The sequence below is a fragment of the Melospiza melodia genome, chromosome 31 (assembly GCF_035770615.1).
Source record: "Melospiza melodia melodia isolate bMelMel2 chromosome 31, bMelMel2.pri, whole genome shotgun sequence".
Classification (NCBI taxonomy): domain Eukaryota; kingdom Metazoa; phylum Chordata; class Aves; order Passeriformes; family Passerellidae; genus Melospiza; species Melospiza melodia.
In genome coordinates, this window is record NC_086224.1 from 1,063,024 (window position 1) to 1,084,433 (window position 21,410).

General features: G+C 57.7%; 3 protein-coding genes across 4 annotated transcripts in view; 2 read left to right on the forward strand and 1 right to left on the reverse strand.

The window, feature by feature from the left end:
- ESPL1 (extra spindle pole bodies like 1, separase) overlaps positions 1-1,428 on the forward strand; it is a gene marked incomplete at its 5' end in the record, with an annotated part of 32,376 nt that extends 30,948 nt beyond the window's left edge. The window contains one exon of the mRNA XM_063179206.1: positions 296-1,428. Coding sequence (XP_063035276.1) covers positions 296-497 — 202 coding nt within the window. The remainder of the gene's footprint in view (positions 1-295) is intronic.
- Positions 1,429-1,652: 224 nt separating this feature from the next.
- PFDN5 (prefoldin subunit 5) lies at positions 1,653-5,454 on the forward strand. 2 transcript variants are annotated; one of them, XM_063179404.1, is made up of 7 exons: positions 1,653-1,760; positions 2,638-2,740; positions 3,339-3,370; positions 3,477-3,551; positions 4,077-4,182; positions 5,038-5,155; positions 5,188-5,454. In XM_063179404.1, exons 1-6 carry the CDS (start codon positions 1,689-1,691, stop codon positions 5,112-5,114), a joined length of 465 nt encoding a protein of 154 aa, XP_063035474.1. In that variant the 5' UTR covers positions 1,653-1,688; the 3' UTR covers positions 5,115-5,155; positions 5,188-5,454. The 2 variants fall into 2 exon arrangements, with proteins under 2 accessions (XP_063035474.1, XP_063035473.1); XM_063179403.1 differs by having other exon boundaries at positions 5,038-5,454.
- Positions 5,455-6,383: 929 nt separating this feature from the next.
- C1QL4 (complement C1q like 4) lies at positions 6,384-11,385 on the reverse strand. Its single transcript, XM_063179399.1, has 2 exons — positions 10,861-11,385; positions 6,384-7,057 (listed from the first exon to the last, which is right to left on the reverse strand). Exons 1-2 carry the CDS (start codon positions 11,383-11,385, stop codon positions 6,878-6,880), a joined length of 705 nt encoding a protein of 234 aa, XP_063035469.1. The 3' UTR covers positions 6,384-6,877.
- Positions 11,386-21,410: the final 10,025 nt, after the last annotated feature.

The following is a 21,410-nucleotide window of genomic DNA, read 5'->3' on the forward strand; positions in this document are numbered from 1 at the left end:
GTCTCTTTTTATTTTTGGGGATTCTCCCTGTGATCACAGCCCCATTTTGGGGTCTCTCTGTATTTGGGATGCATCTCTCTCTGTATTTGGGGTGTATTTCTCTCTCTATCTGATATCTCACATCCCCATTTTGGGGTGTCTCTATATTTGGGGTGCATCTCTCTCTGTATTTGGGGTGTATTTCTCTCTGTGTCTGGTATCTCACATCCCCATTTTGGGGTGTCTCTATATTTGGGGTCTCTCTCTGTACCTGGGCTCTCACCACCCCCATTTTGGTGTGTCCCCCCGTTTCCAGCCCGCTGGTGCTGGGGAACCTGTGGGACGTCACGGACCGGGACCTGGACCGGCTGGCGCAGGCGCTGCTGCGGGGGTGGCTGGGGGGGGGCCCCGGGACCCCCCTTTTGGGGCAGCTGGCCCAGGCCCGCCAGGCCCCCCGCCTCAAATCGCTCATCGGGGCCGCGCCCGTGGCCTACGGGCTGCCCGTCAGCCTCTGCTGAGGGGAGGCTGGGGGGCCTTGGGGTGTTTGAGGTTCCCCTGTTGTCAGGAGTTAAGGTTTGGGGTCCCTTTGGCATCTTTGGGGTTCCCCCATTGCCGGGAGTGAGGGTTTGGGGTTCCCCCATTGTTGGGAGTGAGAGTTTGGGGTCCCTTTGGTGCTTTTGGGGTTCCCTCATTGCCGGGAGTGAGGGTTTGGGGTTCCCCCATTGTTGGGAGTGAGAGTTTGGGGTCCCTTTGGTGCTTTTGGGGTTCCCTCATTGCCGGGAGTGAGGGTTTGGGGTTCCTTTGTCATCTTTGGGGTCCCCCCAATGCTTGGAGTGAGGGTTTGTGGTCTCTTTGGGGCTCTTCCATTACCAGGAGTGAAGATTTGGGGTTCCCCCATTGCCTGGAGTGAGAGTTTGGGATCCCTTTGGCATCTTTGGGTTTCCCCCATTGTCAGGAGGGAAAGTTTGGGGTCCTTTTGTCATCTTTGGGGTCCCCCCATTTCTGAGAGAGCTGCCCTGGGGTGAAGGTTTGGGGTCCCTTTGGTGCTTTTGGGGTTCCGCCATTGTCAGGAGTGAGGGTTTGGGGTCCCTTTGTCACCTTTGGGGTTCCCCCATTGCCTGGAGTGAATTTTCGGGGGGGATTCCAGTTGTTTTTGGGGTCCCCCCATTATTTATAGGGGAGAACTGGGGGGTGCCCCCATTGCCTGGGGGGCATTTTGGGGTCCACTTGTGGCCTCTGGACTCCCCCATTTGTTAATTTTGGGGTCCCCCCCATTGCCTCTGGTGACAATTTTGGGGCTCCCACCCCGCGGGGATTTTTGGGGTGTCTGAAGGGAGAGGGGAGGGTCGGAACTGCCTTAATTTTAACAGAATTTTAACAAAATTTTTAACAAAATCTGTTTTTATTTTTGCCTGTTTTGCAACAATAAAGCTGCTGCCTCTGCACTGACCCCTCCTGAGTCTTTCTGGGCCCCTCCAAATCTCTTAGGCTCCCCCAAATTTCTCCTGAACCCCCCAAAAATATTTTCTTAGAACCCACCCCCCCCTCCCGGGTCCTCCGAGCCGCCAGGGGCCGCTGTCACAAATGGCGGTGCCCGGTCCTCCGAGCCGCCAGGGGCCGCCCTCACAAATGGCGGTGCCCGGTCCTCCGAGCCGCCAGGGGGCGCTGCGGCGGCGGCGGCGGCCCCGGCTGAGGGCGGGCGCTCCAAGATGGCGCAAACCGTGAGCGTGGGGGAACTGGGGCTGCCCCAGCTGGAGCTGCTCAAGGGGCAGCTGGAACAGGTGCCGGGGGCATCGGGAAGGGCTCTGGGGGAGGTTTGGGGGTCGTGCGGAGGGGAGGGGTCGCGGTACGGGGTGAGGGGGGAGTGTGGGTGGGGGAGATGCGGGGATGGGAGGGGTCTGGGGAGGGTCCTGAGGGGAGTTTGGGGGGCCCGGCTGGAGCAGGGCTGGGGGGTTTTGGGGGTCCCGAGGCCCGGGGGTCGCAGCTGGTGCAAATCGTGAGGGGCTGGAGGGGAATTTGGGGGGCTCCTGAGGGGGTTTTGGGGGTCGGGGGTCCCGGCTGGAGCTGCTCCAAGGGCGGCTCTGGGGAGGCTTGGGGGAATTTGGGGGTCCTGAGGGGGGTCCCGGCTGGAGCTGCTCCAAGGGCGGCTGGAACAGGGCTGGGAGGGCTTGGGGGAATTTGGGGGTCCTGAGGGGGTTTTGGGGGTCGGGGGGTCCCGGCTGGAGCAGGGCTGGGAGGTTTTGTGGGGGTTTTGGGGGTCTTAAAGGAAGTCCTGAGGCTTAGGGGTCGGGGGGTCCCGCCTGGAGCAGGGCTGGGGGGATTTTGGGGGTCCCGGCGGGCAGGCGTCACGGCTTGGAGGGCTCTGAGGGGGATTTGGGGGTCCTGAGGCCCGGGGATCACAGATCATGAGGGGCGGGAGGTGAATTTGGGGGGCTCTGGGTTTGGGGAGGGTCGCAGAGCCCCCGGGTGCCCCGCACCCTTGGCGCCCACCCCAATTTCCGTGACCCCCTCCCCAAAAAGCGTCGCATCCTCCTCATCCCTTTGGGACCATTGGGAGTCTCCCCCTTTGGACCCCCTCCCTCAAATCCCAACCCTGGGGGTCTCCCCTCAATCCTGGGACCCCCCCAAACCCCCTGGACACCCCCAAATTCCCCGCAGGAGGTGGAGTTCCTCTCCTCGTCCCTGGCGCAGCTCAAGGTGGTGCAGACCAAGTTCGTGGAGGCCAAGGAGTGCCTGAATGTGCTGCACAAAGGCAATGAGGGTGAGACCCCCCAAAAAAACCCCAAATCCTCACTGGGGGGTCCCCAAAATCCCCCAAATCTGGATCCGGGGGGGTTTAAAACCTGGGGGGAGCCCCCAAATTGTGATGGGGAGCTGTGAATCCTGTGGGAGGTCTGTGAATTATGGGGAGGGCAAATTGGGATTTGGGGGGGGTCCCAAATCCTCAGGGGGTCCCCAAAACCCGGAGGGGTCCTCAAATATCAAAGGGGGGGTCCTAAATTATGGGGGAGACCCCCCAAATCCTGAGGGGGGGGGGGGTCAAAAGCTGGGGAGGGTCCCCAAATCTTGATGGGAATCCTGAGAGGGGTGGGGGAAATTTTGAGGTGGTTCCTCAAACCTAAAGGGGGTCCCCAGCATGGGGAGGGTCCCCAAACCCAGAGGGAGCTGGGGGAGAGCCCCAGAATCCTGATGGGGGTCCCCAAAACCAGAGATTATTCCTAAACCCCAAATCCTGATGGGGGAGCCCCAAATCCTAATGGGAACCCCCAAACCCCAATGGGGCCCCCCCACCCCAATCGGCCCCTGGGGAGGGGATTTTGGGGTGGTTTTGGGGTATCCTGACCCCCCTCTTTCCGCAGGGAAGGATCTCCTGGTGCCTCTCACCAGCTCTGTATCCTTTTGCTGCTCCTGGCACCCCCCAGACCCCCATGGTGGGTAGGTGGGTGGGTGCCCCCTGTGCCCCCCGTTGTGCCCCCCGTTTTCCATGACCCCCCCAGATGTACGTGCCAGGCAAGCTGCAGGACACACGGACAGTGCTGGTGGACGTGGGCACCGGTTACTACGTGGAGAAGGTGGGCAGGGGGCGTTTGGGGGGGCTGGGGACCCCCATTTCCACCCGGCCATCCCATTTCCCCCTTCCCCACTTCCCCACCCCATTTTTCCCTTTTTTCCCCTTTTTTCCCCCCATTTTTTCCCTTATTTTCCCCCATTTCAGACCCATTTTTCCAATGTTTTTTCCCTTATTTCCCACCCCATTTCCCACCCATTTCCCCCCATTTTTCCCCATTTTCCCCTATTTCCTCCAATTTCCCATCGTGTTTTTCCAATGTTTTTTTCCCTTATTTTCCTTTTTTTCCCAATCCTGTTTTTCCTCATTTCCTCATTTTCTCACCCCATTTCTCCCTCTCCTCCTATTCCCACCCTGAATTTTCCTCTCACCCCATTTTCCCCCATTTCCCACCCTATTTTTCTTCATTTCCCCCCAATTTTCCCCAATTTCCTCCTCCTAATTTTCCCCCAATTTCCCCCAATTTTATCCCATTTTCCTCATTTTCCCCAATTTTACCTCATTTTTCCCATTTTTCCCCCATTCCCAGTCAGCCGACGACGCCCGGGCGTTTTTCAAGCGCAAAATCGAATTCCTGACGCGGCAAATGGAGAAAATCCAACCGGCCCTGCAGGAGAAGCACGCCATGAAGCAGGGTGGGTACCCCCAAAATACCCCTGAGACCTCCCCCCAAATACCCCTGAGACCCCCAGGACACCCCCAAATAGCCCCTGAGACCCCCAGAGTGCCCAAACATCCCCGGGACCCCCACCCCAAAACACCCAAAATCCAACCGGCCCTGCAGGAGAAGCACGCCATGAAACAGGGTGGGTACCCCCTGAGACCCCCCCAAATACCCCCAGAGACCCCCTGAGACCCCCAGGACAGCCCCAAATACCCCCTGAGACCCCCAGAGTGCCCAAACTCCCCTGGGACCCCCCCCAAATACCCCCAGGACCCCCTCCTTGATACCCCCAGGACCCCCCCAGACACCCCCTGACCTTTCCCCCCTTAATTTTTGGGGTCCCTCCTTGACCCCCCTTTACCCCATCCCAAATTTCGGGGTTCCCCCTGGTCCCAGAGTCTCCCAGTCCCCCAGACCCCTCCCCACTTTTGGGGTCCCTCCCAGTCCCAGGGTTTCCCCCATTCCCCCCTCCCCACTTTTGGGGTCCTTTCCTTTGTCCCATTTTCCTCCAGACCCCTCCCCACATTCAGGACCTTCCCATCCCCAACCCCTCCCTTGGTTTGGGGGTCCCCCTTTTCCCCTCCAGATTTTGGGGTCCCCTTTTCCCCTCCAGATTTTGGGGTCCCCTTTTCCCCTCCCTTTGTTTGGGGTTCCGTTTTGCTTCCCCTGCTTTTGGGTTCCCCTTTTCCCTTCCTGGTTTTGGGGTCTCCCCCGTTTTTTGGGTCCCCCTTTCCCCCCCTCCCAGGGTTTCCCCCATGTCCCCCCTGACCCCTCCCCATTTTTGGGGTGCTCCCATTTTCGGGGTACCCTGACCCGCTCCCCCCAGCCGTGCTGGAGATGATGACGCAGAAGCTGCAGCAGCTGACGGCGGCTCAGGGGGTCCCGGCGGGGGCCAAGGCGTAGCCCCCTCCCCAAATTCCTGCAGAGGGGATTTGGGGGTGCAGCCCCTCCCCAAAACCCTGCACTGGGGGTGCACCCCCTCCCCAAAACCCTGCACTGGGGCTGCACCCCCACCCCAAAACCCCACAGAGGGGATTTAGGGGCACAGCCCCCTCCCCAAATTCCTGCACTGGGGATTTGGGGGTGCAGCCCCCTCCCCAAAAAAACCCTGCAGAGGGGATTTGGGGCTGCACCCCCTCCCCAAATTCCTGCACTGGGGATTTGGGGGTGCAGCCCCCTCCCCAAAATCCCGACCCTCCCTCATTTTGTACCAGTCCCTGGAATAAAGCAGAGACGGCTCCGAGGGTCTTTGGGGTATTTTTTGGGGGGGGGGGGGTCCCGGGTTTGGGGGGATGAGAGACCCCCGGGTTTGGGTGGGTCCCTGTCCGGCGGTCTGGGAACATCCAGGGGCATTTGGGGATGGGGTCCCGGGGGTGTTTGGGGGGTCCCGGGGGTGTCTGGGGGGTCCCGGGGGTGTCTGAGGGGATCCAGGGGTGTCTGGGGGGACCCTGGGGGTGTTTGGGGGGTCCCGGGGGTGTCTGGGGGGTCCCTGGGGTGTCTGAGGGGTCCCTGGGGTGTTTGGGGGGTCCCGGGGGTGTTTGGGGGGTCCCGGGAGTGTCTGGGGGGTCCCGGGGGGTCCCGGCGGGCTGAGCCCCCTCCCCAAATCCTTCCCGAGCCGCGTCCTCCCGGCAGCGGCCACGAGGTGGCGACAGCGACAGGGACGGGAGGGGACAGGGAGGGGAATGGAGATGGCGATGGTGACAAGCTGGGGACAGGGCTGTGACAAGCTGGGGACAGGGACAGGGCTGTGACACGGTGGGGACAGGGACAGGGCTGGTGACACGGCCAGGGTCGGGGTGGTGACAGTTTGGAATTTGGGGACAGGGCCAGGCGGTTCCCGTGTCCCACCAGGCTCGGGCTCTGCTGCCACCCCAGCCCATCTCGTGTCCCCAGGGGTGGCAGTGTCCCCGCACGGCCGGGGGTGTCTGTCACTGTCCCTGTCACCGTCACTGTCGCTGTCCCCGCTGACAGCCAGCACCGCCGGGGGGGGAGGTGACAAGGCGTGACACCGGGGATGACACAAAAGCCGTGGGGACATCTCTGGCCGGCCCGGAGGTGCCACCACCCCCCTCGCTGCGTGTCACCCGTGTCCCCCCCGCTGTCCTTTGTGCCACCTCCTTGTCCCCTGTGTCACCTCCTTGTCCCCTGTGTCACCCCCAGCAGAGGCAGAGCTGCGATCCAACCCCGGCGCCTTTATTGGGGACAGACTGGGACAAACTGGGACCCCCCGCCCCCCCCGGGGGTGCTGCCATGAGGGGGGGGGGGGGGGGTCGGGGATGTCACCGCTGTCACCGGGGGGGTCTCGGTGCCCCAGGGGTCACTCAGGGTTAATGATGAAGCCCGAGAAGGTTCTGGAATTTGGGGGTCCCGGTTATTGGGGGTTCTGGGGGTCCGGGGGATGCTGGGTGTCAGTCGGGGTAGGTGATGAGGCCAGAGAAGGTGCTGGAATTTGGGGGTCCCGGTTATTGGGGGGTCCCGGGGGTCCCGTTTCAGTCAGGGTAGATGATGAAGCCCGAGAAGGTTCTGGAATTTGGGGGGTCAGTCGGGGTAGATGATGAGGCCAGAGAAGATTCTGGAATTGGGGTCAGTCGGGGTAGATGATGAAGCCGGAGAAGGTGCTGTATTTGGGGGGTCCCGGTTATTGGGGTGTCCCGGGGGTGCCGGGCTCAGTCGGGGTAGATGATGAAGCCCGAGAAGGTGCTGTATTTGTTGGTGTTGCCCCCGTGCACTTTGCCCCCGTCCAGTTTGACGAACACCTCGTCGCCCACGTCCAGGTGCAGGATGACGCTGTTGCTGGCGTAGTCGTAGTTCTGGTCGGCGTCCTGGGCGATGGCGCTGGCACGCACCTGCCAAGGGGGCTGTCACCCACCCCGGCTGGCACTGACACCGTGTGTCACCCACCCCGGCTGGCACTGACACCCCCTGGCACCCACCCCGGCTGGCACTGACACCGTGTGTCACCCACCCCGGCTGGCACTGGCACCCCCTGGCACCCACCACACCTGGGACTGAACCCACCTGCCGAGGGGGCTGTCACCCACCCCGGCTGGCAATGGGACTGTCACCCACCCCGGCTGGCACTGACACCCCCTGGCACCCACCACACCTGGGACTGAACCCACCTGCCGAGGGGGCTGTCACCCACCCCGGCTGGCAATGGGACTGTCACCCACCCCAGCTGGCACTGACATGGTGTGTCACCCACCCCAGCTGTTACTGATACCAAATGTCACCCACTCCAGCTGTTACTGATAACGGGTGTCACCCACCGTACCTGGCACTGGCACCACATGGCGCCCACCCCACCTGGCACTGACGCCCACCAAGGGAGGGAATGGGGGACCCCACTGAGATCAGTGGGACCCCACCTGGCAGGGGGGGACAGAGCTGTCACCCACCCTAGCTGGCACCGACCCCACCTGGCACTGACACCTGGCACCATCCCCACCTGGCACCATCCCCACCTGGCACCGACCCCACCTGGCACCATCCCCACCTGTCCAACCCCCCCCAGGTCCCATCTCTGGCTCCTTTCCTGATTCCCCAATTCTGGTCCCCCCCAAGGCACCAAACCCCATTTCCTGCATCCAATCCCCCCAAATTCCCATCCAATCCCCCATTCCCAATCCCAAATCCCATTTCCCACATCCAATCCCATCCTGATTCCCCTCCAATCCCCCCCAAATTCCTGTTCTTTCCCCCATTCTCAATCCCACATCCCTGATTCCCCATCCAATTCCCCCCCAAATTCCCTTTTCCCCCCATTTCCCCCATCCTCCTCACCCACATCCCAAATTCCCCAATCCCAAATCCCATTTCCCCCATCCAATGCCCCCCAAATTCTCATTCTTCCCCAGATTTCCCATCCCCAATCCCAAATCCCATTTCCCACATCCAATCCCACCCTAAATCCCCCCAATCCCCCCTCAAATTCCCTTTCTTTCCTCCATTCCCAATCCCAAATCCCGTTTCTGCCATCCAACCCCCCCTAAATTCCCTTTTTTCCCCCATTTCCCCCATCCTCCTCTCCCCCATCCCAAATTCCCCATTCCCAATCCCAAATCCCATTCCCAATCTCCCCCAAATTCCCTTTTTTTTTCCCCATTTCCCCCATCCTCCCACATCCCAAATTCTCCAATCCCAAATCCCATTTCCAATCCCAATTCCCCCCCCCCATTCCCAGTTTTTCCCCCTCCCCGTTCCCAGGGGGTCTCTGGGGGGGTTGGGGGTCTCTCATTGCTGCCCACGACCCTGGAACCCCCCAGGGACCCCTCCCCAGATCAATCCTTGTTTGTTTTTCTTGGATTTTCCTGGAATTAATGGATGGGAAAAGTCCGGGATGAGCGAACAAAGGGAATCTGGGATGGGAAAAAAGGGAATGGGAATTTGGGGGGGAGATGGGGGAATGTTGGGGGGGAAAATATGGGAATTTGAGGGAGAAAATGATGGGAATTTGGGGGGGGAAATATGGCAATTTGAGGGGGAAAATATGGGAATTTGGGGGGGAAAGAGTGGGGGGGAAAAGAGTAGGAATTTGGAGAGAAAATTATGGGAATTTGAGAGGAAAAATATGGGAATTTGAGGAGGGAAAGGGTGGGAATTTGGGAGGGGGGGATATGGGAATTTGAGGGGGAAAATTATGGGAATTTGGGGGGAAAAAGTATGGGGATTTGAGGGGGAAATGATGGGAATTTGGGGGGGAAAGAGTGGGGGGAAAAGAGAAGGAATTTGGAGAGAAAATTATGGGAATTTGAGAGGGAAAATATGGGAATTTGAGGAGGGACAGGGTGGGAATTTGAGGGGGAAAATCATGGGAATTTGAGAGGGGAAAGAGCAGGAGCTTGGGCAGGATTGAGGGGAAATTTGTGGCAGGATTGGGGAGGAATTGGGATCTGGGAATGGGGAGAAATAATGGGAATTTGGGCAGGATTGGATGGGGGAAATGGGATCAGGAGAATCAGGAATGGGAATTTGGGAGAGGATTGGATGAGGAAAATGGGATGTGGGACTGGGGAGGAACAGAGCTGGGGATGGGGAATCAGGGAATGGGAATTTAAAATGGGATTGGATGGGGGAAATGGGATTTGGGGACTGGGAAAGGTGGAGGAACTGGGAATGGGAAATCAGGGATGAGGGGGAGGAGGGTGGAAATTTGGGGGTTTGGATGGGAGAAATGGGATGTGGGGATCTGGGATGGAGAAAATGGGAATGGGAAATCTGGGATGGAGAAAATGAGAATGGGAAATCTGGGATGGAGAAAATGGGAATGGGGCTGTGGGGGGATGAATCAGGGATGGAGGGGATTGGATGGGAATTTGGGATGGGATGGGAGAATGGGGAGGAACTGGGAGTGAGAAATCAGGGAATGGGAAAAGGAGGATGGGAATTTGGGGGAGGATTGGATGGGGGAAATGGGATGTGGGGATTTGGGATGGAGCAGAGCCGAGGATGGGAAATCACGAATGGAATGAACCCGGGTGAGAACCTAAAATCACCCAAAACAAAACAGCAAAAGCACCGTGGGCCAAAACAACAACCCCGAGACTGCTGAAAAAACAGGGCTGGAAAACGGGGGAGTGAAAACCAGGGGTGAAAACCGAGAGAGTGAAAACCAGGGGTGAAAACAGAGGCTGAAAACCGGGGCTAAAACCCCCGGGGCTGAAAACCAGGGATGCAAAGCGGGGGCTGCAAAGCAGGGAGTGAAAATCAGGGGTGAAAACTGGGAATGAAAACCGGGGAGTGAAAACTGAGGGGTGAAAACCGGGCTGGGGGCTCGGGGGGTGAAAAGTGGGGGGAGAAAACCGGGGCTGAGAACCAGGGGTTCAAAATCAGGGGTGAAAACCGAGAGATGAAAACCAGGGATGAGAAGCAGGGCTCAAAATCAGGGGGGAAAAGCGGGGGGGTGAAAATCAGGGGTGAAAACTGAAACCAAGGCTGAAAACTGGGAATGAAAAGCAGGGGGTGAAAACCGGGGGGTGAAAACCGGGGCTGCAAATGGGGGAGTGAAAATCAGGGGTGAAAAGCGGGGCTGAGAATCAGGGGCTCAAAATCAGGGGGGGAAAACCGAGAGATGAAAACTGGGGCTCAAAACCAGGGGATGAAATCCAGGGGTGCAAACTGGGGCTGAGAACCAGGGGATGAAAACCGAGGGCTGAAAACCAAAACCGGGGCTAAAAGCCGGGGCTGCAAATGGGGGAGTGAAAATCAGGTGTGAAAAGCGGGGGAAGAAAACCGGGGGGGGGAAACCAGGGGGTGAAATCCAGGGGTGCAAACCGGGGCTGCCAAGCAGGGAGTGAAAATCAGGGGTGAAAACCGAAACCAGGGCTGAAAACTGGGACTAAAAACCGGGGAGTGAAACCCGGGGGCTGCAAAGCAGGACTAAAAACCGGGCTGGGGGCTCGTGGGGTGAAAAGTGGGGGAAGAAAACCAGGGGCTCAAAATCAGGGGGGAAAACCGGGGGGTGCAAAGCAGGGGATGAAATCCGAGGGGTGCAAAGCAGGGAGTGAACATCAGGGCTGAAAACCAAAACCGGGGCTGCGAATGGAGCGAAAACCAGGGCTGAAAACCAAACCCGGGGCTGCAAAAGGAATGAAAACCAGGGCTGAAAACCAAAACCAGCACCACAAACCGGGCTCGGGGCTCCCGTTACCTGCCCGTTCTTCATCAGGTCGGCCCACATGCTGGTGCCGTCCCCGCCGCGCATCAGGACGTGGTAGGTGAAGAAGTAGATGCCGGGCAGGGGGCAGGTGAATTTGCCGCTCGAGGGCTCGTAGTAGTTGCCCACGTTGGTCACCACATCGTCGAAGCGCAGCACCTCGTAGCCCTCGTGCGGCTTCCTCAGGCCGGCGTAGAAAGCGATTTTGGGGCTGTAGAAGGACGGGATGTACCCGCCCGGGCCCGGCCCCGGAGGTCCCGGCGGGCCGGGCCGGCCCGGTTCCCCTGGGGGTCCCCGCGGCCCCGGCGGCCCCGGCGGCCCGCGGAGCCCGGAGCGGCCCTTGCGGCCCGGCTCGCCCTTGGCCCCGGGCAGGAAGGGCGGCGGGGAGGCGGCGGCGGCCGGGGGCAGCTCGGGGTAGGGGTCGCAGACCATGCGGCAGCTGCCCAGCATCTCGTAGTGCGCGGCCGCCTTGGAGCCGTGCACCAGCAGCGGGATGGCCACGAGCAGCAGCAGCAGCATGGCCACGCCGATGGCCACGCCGGCCACCCGCTTCCTGCGGCTCAGCCGCGACGCCGCCAGCGCCAGCAGGTCCTCGTCGCCCTTGGGAGCGATGGTGGCGAGCGGCGGAGACGGCGGGAGGCCGCCCGGGGAGAGCGGAGAGACGGAGGGGACGGGGATGGGGATGGGGACAGGGAAAGGGACAGGGATGGGGCTGGGAATGGGATGGGGACGGGGACGGGGCTGGGAATGGGATGGGGACGGGGACGGGGCTGGGAATGGGATGGGGACAGGGATGGGGCTGGGAATGGGATGGGGACAGGGATGGGGCTGCTGGTGGCGGTGGGAGAGGGGGGAATGGCAGATTAGGGGTGCAGGGGATGGGGACAGAGCGGGGATGGACCTGGAGTTGGTGGGGACAGGGATGGGAACAGCAATGGGGACAGGGATGGGGATGGGGATAGGAATGGGGACGGGGACGGGGATGGGGACAGGGACAGGGATGGGGACAGGGACAGGGATGGGGACAGGGACAGGGATGGGGACAGCGGCTGCAGCTGCGGGTGGAGCCGGGGGTGAAACGCAGCGAGGGGATGGGGCCGAGGATGGGATTGGGAGCGGGGATGGGGCTGAGGCCGGAGAAGCTGCGGGTGGAGCCGGGGATGGGACCCAGAGCAGACACGGGGCCGGGAACGGGATCAGGAACGGGATCGGGAATGGGATCGGGAGCCGGGAATGAGATCAGGAACTGAGATGAGCCCAGGAATGGGATCGGGAATGGGGCCGGGGCTGCGGGCGGAGCCGGGGATGGGACCCAGAGCAGAGACGGGGCCGAGAATGGGATCGGGAGCCGGGAATGGGATCGGGAACGGGGCCGGGGCTGCGGGCGGAGCCGGCGGCGGCACCGGGAGCGGGGCTGGGGCTGCGGCCGAGGACGGGACCGGCGGCGGGGCTGGGGCCGCGGGCGGGGCCGGGAGCGGCGCTGGCGGAGGGGACGGAGCGGAGCCGGCGGGGCTGGAGGAGCCGGAGGCGGTACCGGAGCTAGAAGTGCTAAGGAGCCGGAGCGGTACCGGGAGCGGAGCCGGGGGTGCTGGAGGAGCCGGTACCGGTACCGGGAGCGGAGGCGGGCACGGGCTGGGAGCGCAGCCGGACACGGAGTCAGAGCGGAGCTCCTGCAGCAGCCAGGACCGGGGCCGGGGTGGGAGCTGGTGATGTAACCGGAGCCGGGATGGAGCCGCCAGGGAGCCGCCACCGGAACCGGGATAGAACCGGCACCGGGGCGGGGTGGAACCGGGACAGAACCGGGATAGAACCGCGATGGAACCGGGGATGGAGCCGCGACCGGACCCGGGGTGGAATCGTGATGGAGCCGGGAATGAACCGGGATGGAACCGGGATGGATGGAGCCGCGATGGCCCCGCCACGACGCGCGGGGCAACTTCTCCCCAAGTTCCCGTGAGTGACGCGCGGGGAGCGGCACCCCCGGGATTGTCACCCCGGGATTGTCCCTCGGGATTGTCCCCCCAGGGATTGTCCCTCGGGATTGTCCCTCGGGATTGTCCCCCCAGGGATTGTCCCTCGGGATTGTCCCTCGGGATTGTCCCTTGGGATTGTCCCTCCCGAATTGTCCCCTCGGGATTGTCCCCTTGATTTTGTCCCCCCGGGATCGTCCCTTAGGGGTTGTCACCCCCCGGTTGTCCCCCCGGTTTTGTCCCCCCGCGCTGTCCCCGCCGTGTCCCGCGGGTCCGGCCCGGGCGGCAGCACCGGGGGGATCTCCCGGGGGTCCCCCCGCCGTCCCGGGTCCCCCCCCCCCGCCGGTACCTGCGGCCGGTGCCGCCGCCGCGCCCGCAGCGAGCCCCGCTCCGCTCCCGCTCCCGCTCCCGCTCCGCTCCCGCTCCGCCCGCCCCGCCCGACGGCCCCGGGCACGGCGGGGGCGGGGAGGGGCCGGCGGCGGGGGGGGCACGGGGGGGTGAGTGTGCAACGGGTGTGCAACCGGTGTGCAAGGCGGTGGGGATGGGGCACAGCGGGTTTGGGGCCGTCCCGGGGCTCGGGGACAGCCCCGGTACCGGGGGTCCCACACAGGAGGGAGCTGGGGGGGTTTGCACACGCGTGTGAGTGGGGGGGCACACGTGGGGTCTGCATGGCTGTGGGGGGATCCTGTGGGTGCACGGGGAGTGTGCAGGGCCTGGCCAGGCGTGGGTGCAGGTGTGAGTGTGCATGGGGAGTGTGTGCAGGTGTGAGTGTGCAGGCGTGAGTGTGCATGGGGAGTGTGTGCAGGTGTGAGTGTGCAAGGTGGATGTGCAGGTGTGAGTGTGCAAAGGGAGTGTGTGCAGGTGTGAGTGTGCAAGGTGGATGTGCAGGTGTGAGTGTGTGCAGGTGTGAGAGTGAAGGGCCCGGGCAGGTGTGAGTGTGAGCTCTGCAAGTGAGTGTGAGCTCTGCGTGTGAGTGAGCTCAGGGCCTGTGTGAACTGTGTGTGTGTGTGAGCTCTGTGTGTGTGTGTGTGTGTGTGTGAGCTCCGTGTGAGCTCTGTGAGTGTGATCCCGTGTGTGAGCTCTGTGCGTGTGTGAGGTCAGGCTGTGTGTGCATTGTGTGAGTGTGAGCTCTGTGAGTGTGATCCCATGTGTGAGTTCCATGTGAGCTCTGTGAGTGTGATCCCGTGTGTGAGCTCTGTGCACGTGTGAGGTCAGGCTGTGTGTGCCTTGTGTGAGTGTGAGCTCTGTGTGTGTGTGTGAGTTCAGGCCACGCGTGTGCATCCTCCTGTGAGAGTTCTGAGTGTGAGCTCCGTGTGAGTGTGAGCACTGCGCATGTCTGTGCATCCTGTGTGTGAGCTCTGTGTGTGAGCTCAGGCCATGCGTGTGATCCCATGTCCAAGTTCTGTGTGTAATCCCGTGTCTGTGTGTGATCCTGTGTGTGAGCTCTGTGTGAGTGTGAGCTCTGTGTGAGTGTGAGCTCAGGCCTTGGGTGTGAGATCCTGTGTGCAAGTTCTGTGTGTGAGCTCTGTGCACGTGTGTGCATCTTGTATGACAGTCTCGTGTGTCAGCTCAGGCCACGTGTGTGTGATCCTGTGTGTGTGAGCTCTGCGTGTGAACACCCTGAGAGTGTGAGCTCTGTGTGTGAGTGTGAGCTCTGTGTGTGTGTGAGATCTCCGTTCACATGTGTGCCCCATCTGTGTGCGAGTGTGAGCTCGGGCCGTGTGTGTGATCCCGTGTGTGTGAGCTCTGTGTGTGAGTGTGAGCTCTGTGTGTGCGAGATTTCCGTTCACGTGTGTGCCCCGTCTGTGTGTGAGTGTGAGCTCAGGCCACGTGTGTGACCCCGTGTGTGCCAGCTCTGTTCACGTGTGCATCCCGTGTGTGAATGCGTGTGAGCTCTGGGTGAGTGTGAGCTCTGTCCATGCTCACCCTGTGCGTGTGCAAATCCCACGTGTGCTCACTCCATGCGTGTGCCAGCCCTGAGCACGCGTGTGCATCCGTGTGTTCGTGTGTGAGTGTATTTTAGATGTATTTTCAGTGTATTTTTTGTGTATTTTAGGTGTATTTTCAGTGTATTTTAGGTATATTTTGGCTGTATTTTAGGTGTATTTTCAGTGTATTTTCAGTGTATTTTAGGTGTATTTTGGCTGTATTTTAGGTGTATTTTAGGTGTATTTTCAGTGTATTTTGGGTGTATTTCAGGTGTATTTTGGCTGTATTTTAGGCGTATTTTCAGTGTATTTTAGGTGTATTTTCGGTGTATTTTGGCTGTATTTTAGGTGTATTTTCAGTGTATTTCAGGTGTATTTTGGCTGTATTTTAGGTGTATTTTCAGTGTATTTCAGGTGTATTTTAGCTGTATTTTGGCTGTATTTTAGGTGTATTTTAGCTGTATTTTGGGTGTATTTTAGGTGTATTTTCAGTGTCTTTTGGCTGTATTTCGGGTGCATTTCCTGCCTTTCCCGTGCATTCAAACATGGATTTTTTGGTGCTTTTTTCTGCGTTTCCTGTGTGCTTTTTAAATGAATTTTCTACATTTCCCACGTGGTTTTACCCATTTCTATGTTGCCCACGTATTTTTTACCCATTTTCCATTTTCCCACCTATTTTTACCCATTTCTATGTTTCCTATGTGCTCTTTTATGAATTTTCTATTTTCCCCACCTATTTTTTACCCATTTTCTTTTCTCCATGTGTTTTTTACCCATTCCTTTATTTCCCATGTATTTTTTACCCCTTTTCCCACCTATTTTTACCCATTTCTATATTTTCCATGTGGTTTTTACCCATTCCTATTTTTACCACCTATTTTTTTACCTATTTTCTATTTTCCCCCACTAATTTCTTACCCATTCCTATGCTTCCCATATATTGTTATTCATTTTCTATTTTCCCACCTATTTTTTACCCATTTTTTATTTTTCCCACCTGTTTTTTACCCATTTCTATGTTCTCCATGTGTTGTTACCCATTCCTATATTTCTCATGTATTTTTCACCCATTTTCTATTTTCCCACCTATTTTTACCCATTTTTTTTTATTTTTCCCACTATTTTCCCCATTTTTTTTATTTTCCCACCTATTTCTTACTCCTTTTCTATTTTCCCACCTATTTTTTACCCATTTCTATATTTTCCATGTGGTTTTTACCCATTCCTATTTTCCCCACCTATTTTTTACCTCTTTTCTATTTTCCCACCTATTTTTTACCCAATTTTTTTATTTTTCCCACCATTTCCCCCCATTTTTATTTCCCCACCTATTTCTTACCCCTTTTCTATTTTCCCACCTATTTTAACCCATTTTTTATTTTTCCCACCGTTTTCCCCCATTTTTTTTCCCCACCTGTTTCTTACCCCTTCCTATGCTTCCCATGCATTTTTAAATTAATTTTCTATTTTCCCCACCTGTTTTTTACCCATTTTTTTGATTTTTCCCACCGATTTTTCCCCATTTTCTCCCCTCCCACGCCCATTTCTCCCCCTCCCTGTCCCTTGGGGACAATCCATCGCGACAATCGCGACAATCGCGGCTCTGTCGCGATTCCCGCTCGGGATTTACGGCCGGCTTGGGGACATTGAGGGGACAGCGGTGCCACCGCCACCCCCGCGTGTGGCCTCGGCCTTAATGAGAGAATTAATTAGCGGCGAGGAGAGGGGGAAGCGCTAATTAGGGGGGTGGGGGACAGAGGGGGAGCGTGGGGGGGGGGGTTGGGGACATTTTTGGGGTCCCCCGTTTGGTGTCACCCGATGTGGGGACAGATTTGGAGTCCCTCGGTTGGTGGCACTCGGGTTTGGGGGGGTTTGGTGACAATTTGGGGTCCCTTGAGGGGTTCGCTCCCGTTTTTTGGGGTCCCTTGGTTGGTGGCACCGGGTTTGGGGGGGCTTGGTGACATTTTTGGGGTCCTTCACTCGATGTCACTGAGTTTGGGCTCTCAGCCCCATTTTTGGGGTCCCCTGGTTGGTGGCACTGTGGTTTGAGGGGTTCGGTCTCAGTTTTGGGGTCCCACATTTGGTGGCGCTGGGATTTGAGGGGTTTTGGGGACATTTTTGGGGTCCTTCCGTTGGTGTCACCCGATTTGGGGGGGTTCAGTCCCATTTTTGGGGTCCCCCATTTGGTGTCACCGGATTTGGGGACATTTTTGAAGTTCCTCATTTGGCGTCACCGGGTTTGGGGTCTCAGCCCCATTTTTGGTGTCCCTCAATTGGTGGCACCCGATGTGGGGGGTTCGGTCTCGTTTTTGGGGTCCCTCGGTTGGTGACACCGGATTTGGGGGGGGTCTCACCCCCTTCTGCATGGGTCCGTCCCATCCGTGCCTCAGTTTCCCTCCCCGCTGTGCCACCTCTGTCCCCCCAGACCCTCAGGGGGGTTTGGGGACAAGTGACAATGGTGTCCCCCCCTTTGTCACCTCTGTGTCCCCCACAGACGCTCAGGGGGGGTTTGGGGACAAGTGACAATGGTGTCCCCCCCCTTTGTCACCTCTGTGTCCCCCCCAGACGCTCTCGGTGCCGGGGGGGGGGGTTGGGGACAGGCGACATCGCCCCCCCCGCGGTGGCGGCCGGGCCCAGCCCATGAATAACGCATCGGCTCCGTGTCCCCACGGCGGGGACAGCGCCACCACCTCGGGTCCCCGGCTCTGTCCGTGGTTCTGTCCGTGGTTCTGTCCCCAGCTCTGCCACCAGCCCTGTCCCCAGCCCTGTCCGTGGTTCTGTCCCCGGCTCTGTCCCCAGCTCGGTCACGGGGGGGGGGGGGGGGGGGCGGTGACAGATCCAGATCCAGAGGTGACAAAGGGAGGGGGGACATGGGGGTGACAAATCGGGGGGTGACAGATTCAGGGGTGACAAATGGGAGAGGGGGGAAATGGGGGGGCAGATCCGGGGGTGACAGATCGGGGGGAAGACACGGGGGTGACAGATTCGGGGGTGACAAATCGCGACGGGGACATGGAGGTGACAGAGCGGGGGTGACAGATCCGGGGGGGGACATGGTGGGGACAATTCGGGGGGGTGACAGATCGGGAGGGGACAGACAGGGGAGGGTGACAGATTCAAGGGGGGGTGACAGCCCTGGGGGGACACTGGGGTGACACGGGGGGGGCACCGAGGGGGACACTGGGGGGGGCAATAAGGGGGATAATGGGGGACACTGGGGGGACATAGGGGGGACACTGGGGGGGACAGTGGGGGGGCAATAAGGGGGATGATGGGGGACACTGCGGGGACATTGGGGTGACACTGGGGGGGACAGTGGGGGGGCAATAAGGGGGATGATGGGAGACACTGGGGGGACATTGGGGTGACACTGAGGGGGACACTGCGGGGACATTGGGGAGGGAGCGAGGGGACAATGGGGGGGATAATTGGGGGAAATTGGGGTGACACCGGGGGGGATAATTGGGGTGCAATGGGGAGCAATGGGGGATAATTGGGGTGACAGTGGAGGGGACACTTTGGGGGGACAATGCGGGGACATTGGGGGACAATGAGGAAGGTAATGGGGCGACATTGAGGTGACAACGGGGGCAATGGGGGGACAAGGGGAGGCAATGGGGGGATAATGGGGGGACAATGGGGGACATTGAGGTGACATTGGGGGGACAATGGGGGCCACTGGGGGGGGATAATTGCGGAACACTGGGGGACAATGAGGGGGACAATGAGGGGGACATTGGGGTGACAGTGGGGGGGACACTTTGGGGGACAATGAGGGGATAATGGGGGGAGACACTGGGGGGCAATGGGGGACATGGGGGGCCAGCGGGGGGACATTGTCGGGGGACAATATTGGGGACATTGAGGGGGCCACGCTGGTTGTAGGATCCCCCCCCCCCCCCGCGCGATCAGGACCGGTTAAACCTCGTTTATTTGGGATTCGCAATGAAACATTTGGGATTCCTTCTTTGGGATTGGTTATTTGGGGTTGGTTATTTGGGATTGGTTATTTGGGGTTGGTTATTTGGGGTTGGTTATTTGGGGTTGGTTATTTGGGGTTGGATATTTGGGATTGGTTATTTGGGGTTGGTTATTTGGGGGTTGGTTATTTGGGGTTGGTTATTTGGGATTGGTTATTTGGGGTTGGTTATTTGGGGTTGGTTATTTGGAGTTGGTTATTTGGGGTTGGTTATTTGGGGTTGGTTATTCGGGGTTGGTTATTCGGGGTTGGTTATTTGGGGTTGGTTATTTGGGGTTGGTTATTTGGGGTTGGTTATTTGGGATTGGTTATTCGGGGTTGGTTATTTGGGGTTGGTTATTTGGGGTTGGTTATTTGGGATTGGTTATTTGGGATCCGGGCGGTGCCGATCCATCCCAATTAGGGCAGGGGGGCTCTCTCGGGGGTTTTTGGGATTTATTCCCCCCTCCCGTCCACGGTTAAATCCCGTTTATTTAGGATTCATTCTTTAGGATTCGCTCTTTGGGATTCCTTCTTAAGGATTCCTTCTTTGGGATTTGGGATTTAGGAGGTGCCGGGAATTCCAATTAGGGCGGGGGGGCTCTCTCGGGGCCGTTTTTAGGATTTATTTCCCTCCCCCGCGGTCAGGACCGAGTTAAATCCCGTTTATTTGGGATTCCTCATTTAGGATTCCTCATTTGGGATTCCTCATTTAGGATTCATTCTTTGGGATTCATTCTGTGGGGTTTGGAATTCGGGAGGTGCCGAGAATCCCAATTAGGGCGGGGGGGGTGGGTTAGGATTTATGCCCCCTCCCCGGTTAAATCCCATTTATTTAGTATTCATTAATTAGGATTCATTAATTAGGATTCATTCTTTGGGATTCCTCATTTAGGATTCCTCATTTGGGATTCCTCATTTAGGATTCCTTCCCTGGCATTTGGGATTCAGGCGGTGTCCGCAGCCCCAATTAGGGCGGGGGGGGTTTTAGGATTTATTTAGGATTTATTTCCCCCCTCCCCACCCGCGTTTAAATCCCGTTTATTTGGGATTCCTCATTTGGGATTCCTCATTTGGGATTCATTCTTTGGGATTTGGGATTCGGGAGGTGCCGGGAATTCCAATTAGGGCGGGGGGCCTTTCCCCGGGGGGGGTTTTTAGAATTTATTTTAGGATTTATTTTCCACCCCCCACGTTTAAATCCCGTTTATTTGGGATTCCTCATTTGGGATTCCTGCCCCGGCATTTGGGATTCAGGCGGTGTCTGCAGCCCCAATTAGGGCGGGGGCCTTTTCCCGGGGGGGGTTTTTAGGATTTATTTTTCCCTCCCCCGCTCGGGCCGGGAGATGGATGGGGTCGGGTTAAACCCGCGGCCAGCGCCGCTCATTTGGGATCCATCATTTAGGATTTGGCATTTAGGATTTGTCATTTCGGGTTCGTTTACTCGGGATCCGGGAGGTGCCGGGAATTCCAATTAGGTTCTCCCGGGGGGTTTTTTAGGATTTATTTTTCCAACCCCCACGTTTAAATCCCGTTTATTTGGGATTCGTCATTTAGGATTTCTTATTTGGGATTCCTTATTTGGGATTCATTCTTTGGGATTTGGGATTCGGGAGGTGCCGGGAATTCCAATTAGGGCGGGGGGGGGGGCTCTCCCGGGGGGGGGGGTGTTTTTAGGATTTATTTTAGGATTTATTTTCCACCCCCCACGTTTAAATCCCATTTATTTAGGATTCCCTATTTAGGATTCCTCATTTAGGATTCATTCTTTGGGATTTGGGATTTAGGAGGTGTCGGGAGCCCCGATTCATCCCCAGTTAGGGCGGGGGGGCTCTCCCGGGGGGGGGGGGGGTTAGGACTTATTTCCAACCCCCACGTTTACATCCCATTTATTTGGGATTCTTTATTTAGGATTCCTTATTTAGGATTCATTCTTTGAGATTCCTCATTTAGGATTCATTCTTTGGGATTCATTCTTTGGGATTTGGGATTCAGGAGATGCCGACAGCTCCAATTAGGGCGGGGGGTGTTTTAGGATTTATTTGCCCCCCCTCCCGTGGTCAGGGCTGGGTTAAATCCATTTATTCGGCATTTAAGGTTATTTATTTAGGATTAATTATTTAGGATTAATTATTTGGGATTCATTCTTTGGGATTCCTTTATTCGGGATTTGGGATTCAGGAGGTGTCAGGAATTCCAATTAGGGCGGGGGGGGGTTTAGGATTTCCTCCCCCCCTATGCATTTAAATCCCATCTATTTAGGATTCATTAATTAGGATTCATTAATTAGGATTCCTCATTTAGGATTCATTATTTGGGATTCATTCTTTGGGATTCCTTTATTCGGGATTTGGGATTTGGAAGGTGTCGGGAATTCCAATTAGGGCGGGGGGGCTGCTCAGGGTTTTTTATAGGATTTTGAGCAGTCAGGACAGGGTTAAATCCCATTTATTTGGTATTTAAGATTGTTTATTTAGGATTAATTATTTAGGATGAATTATTTGGGATTCATTCTTTGGGATTCAGGAGGTGACAGGAATTCCAATTAGGGCGGGGTGTTTATTTAGGATTTCTGCCCCCCCCACGATCAGGACTGAGTTAAATCCCAATTATTCGGGATTTAAGATTAATTATTTAGGATTAACTATTAGGAATTCCTTCTTTGGGATTTGGGATGGGCTGTTTGGA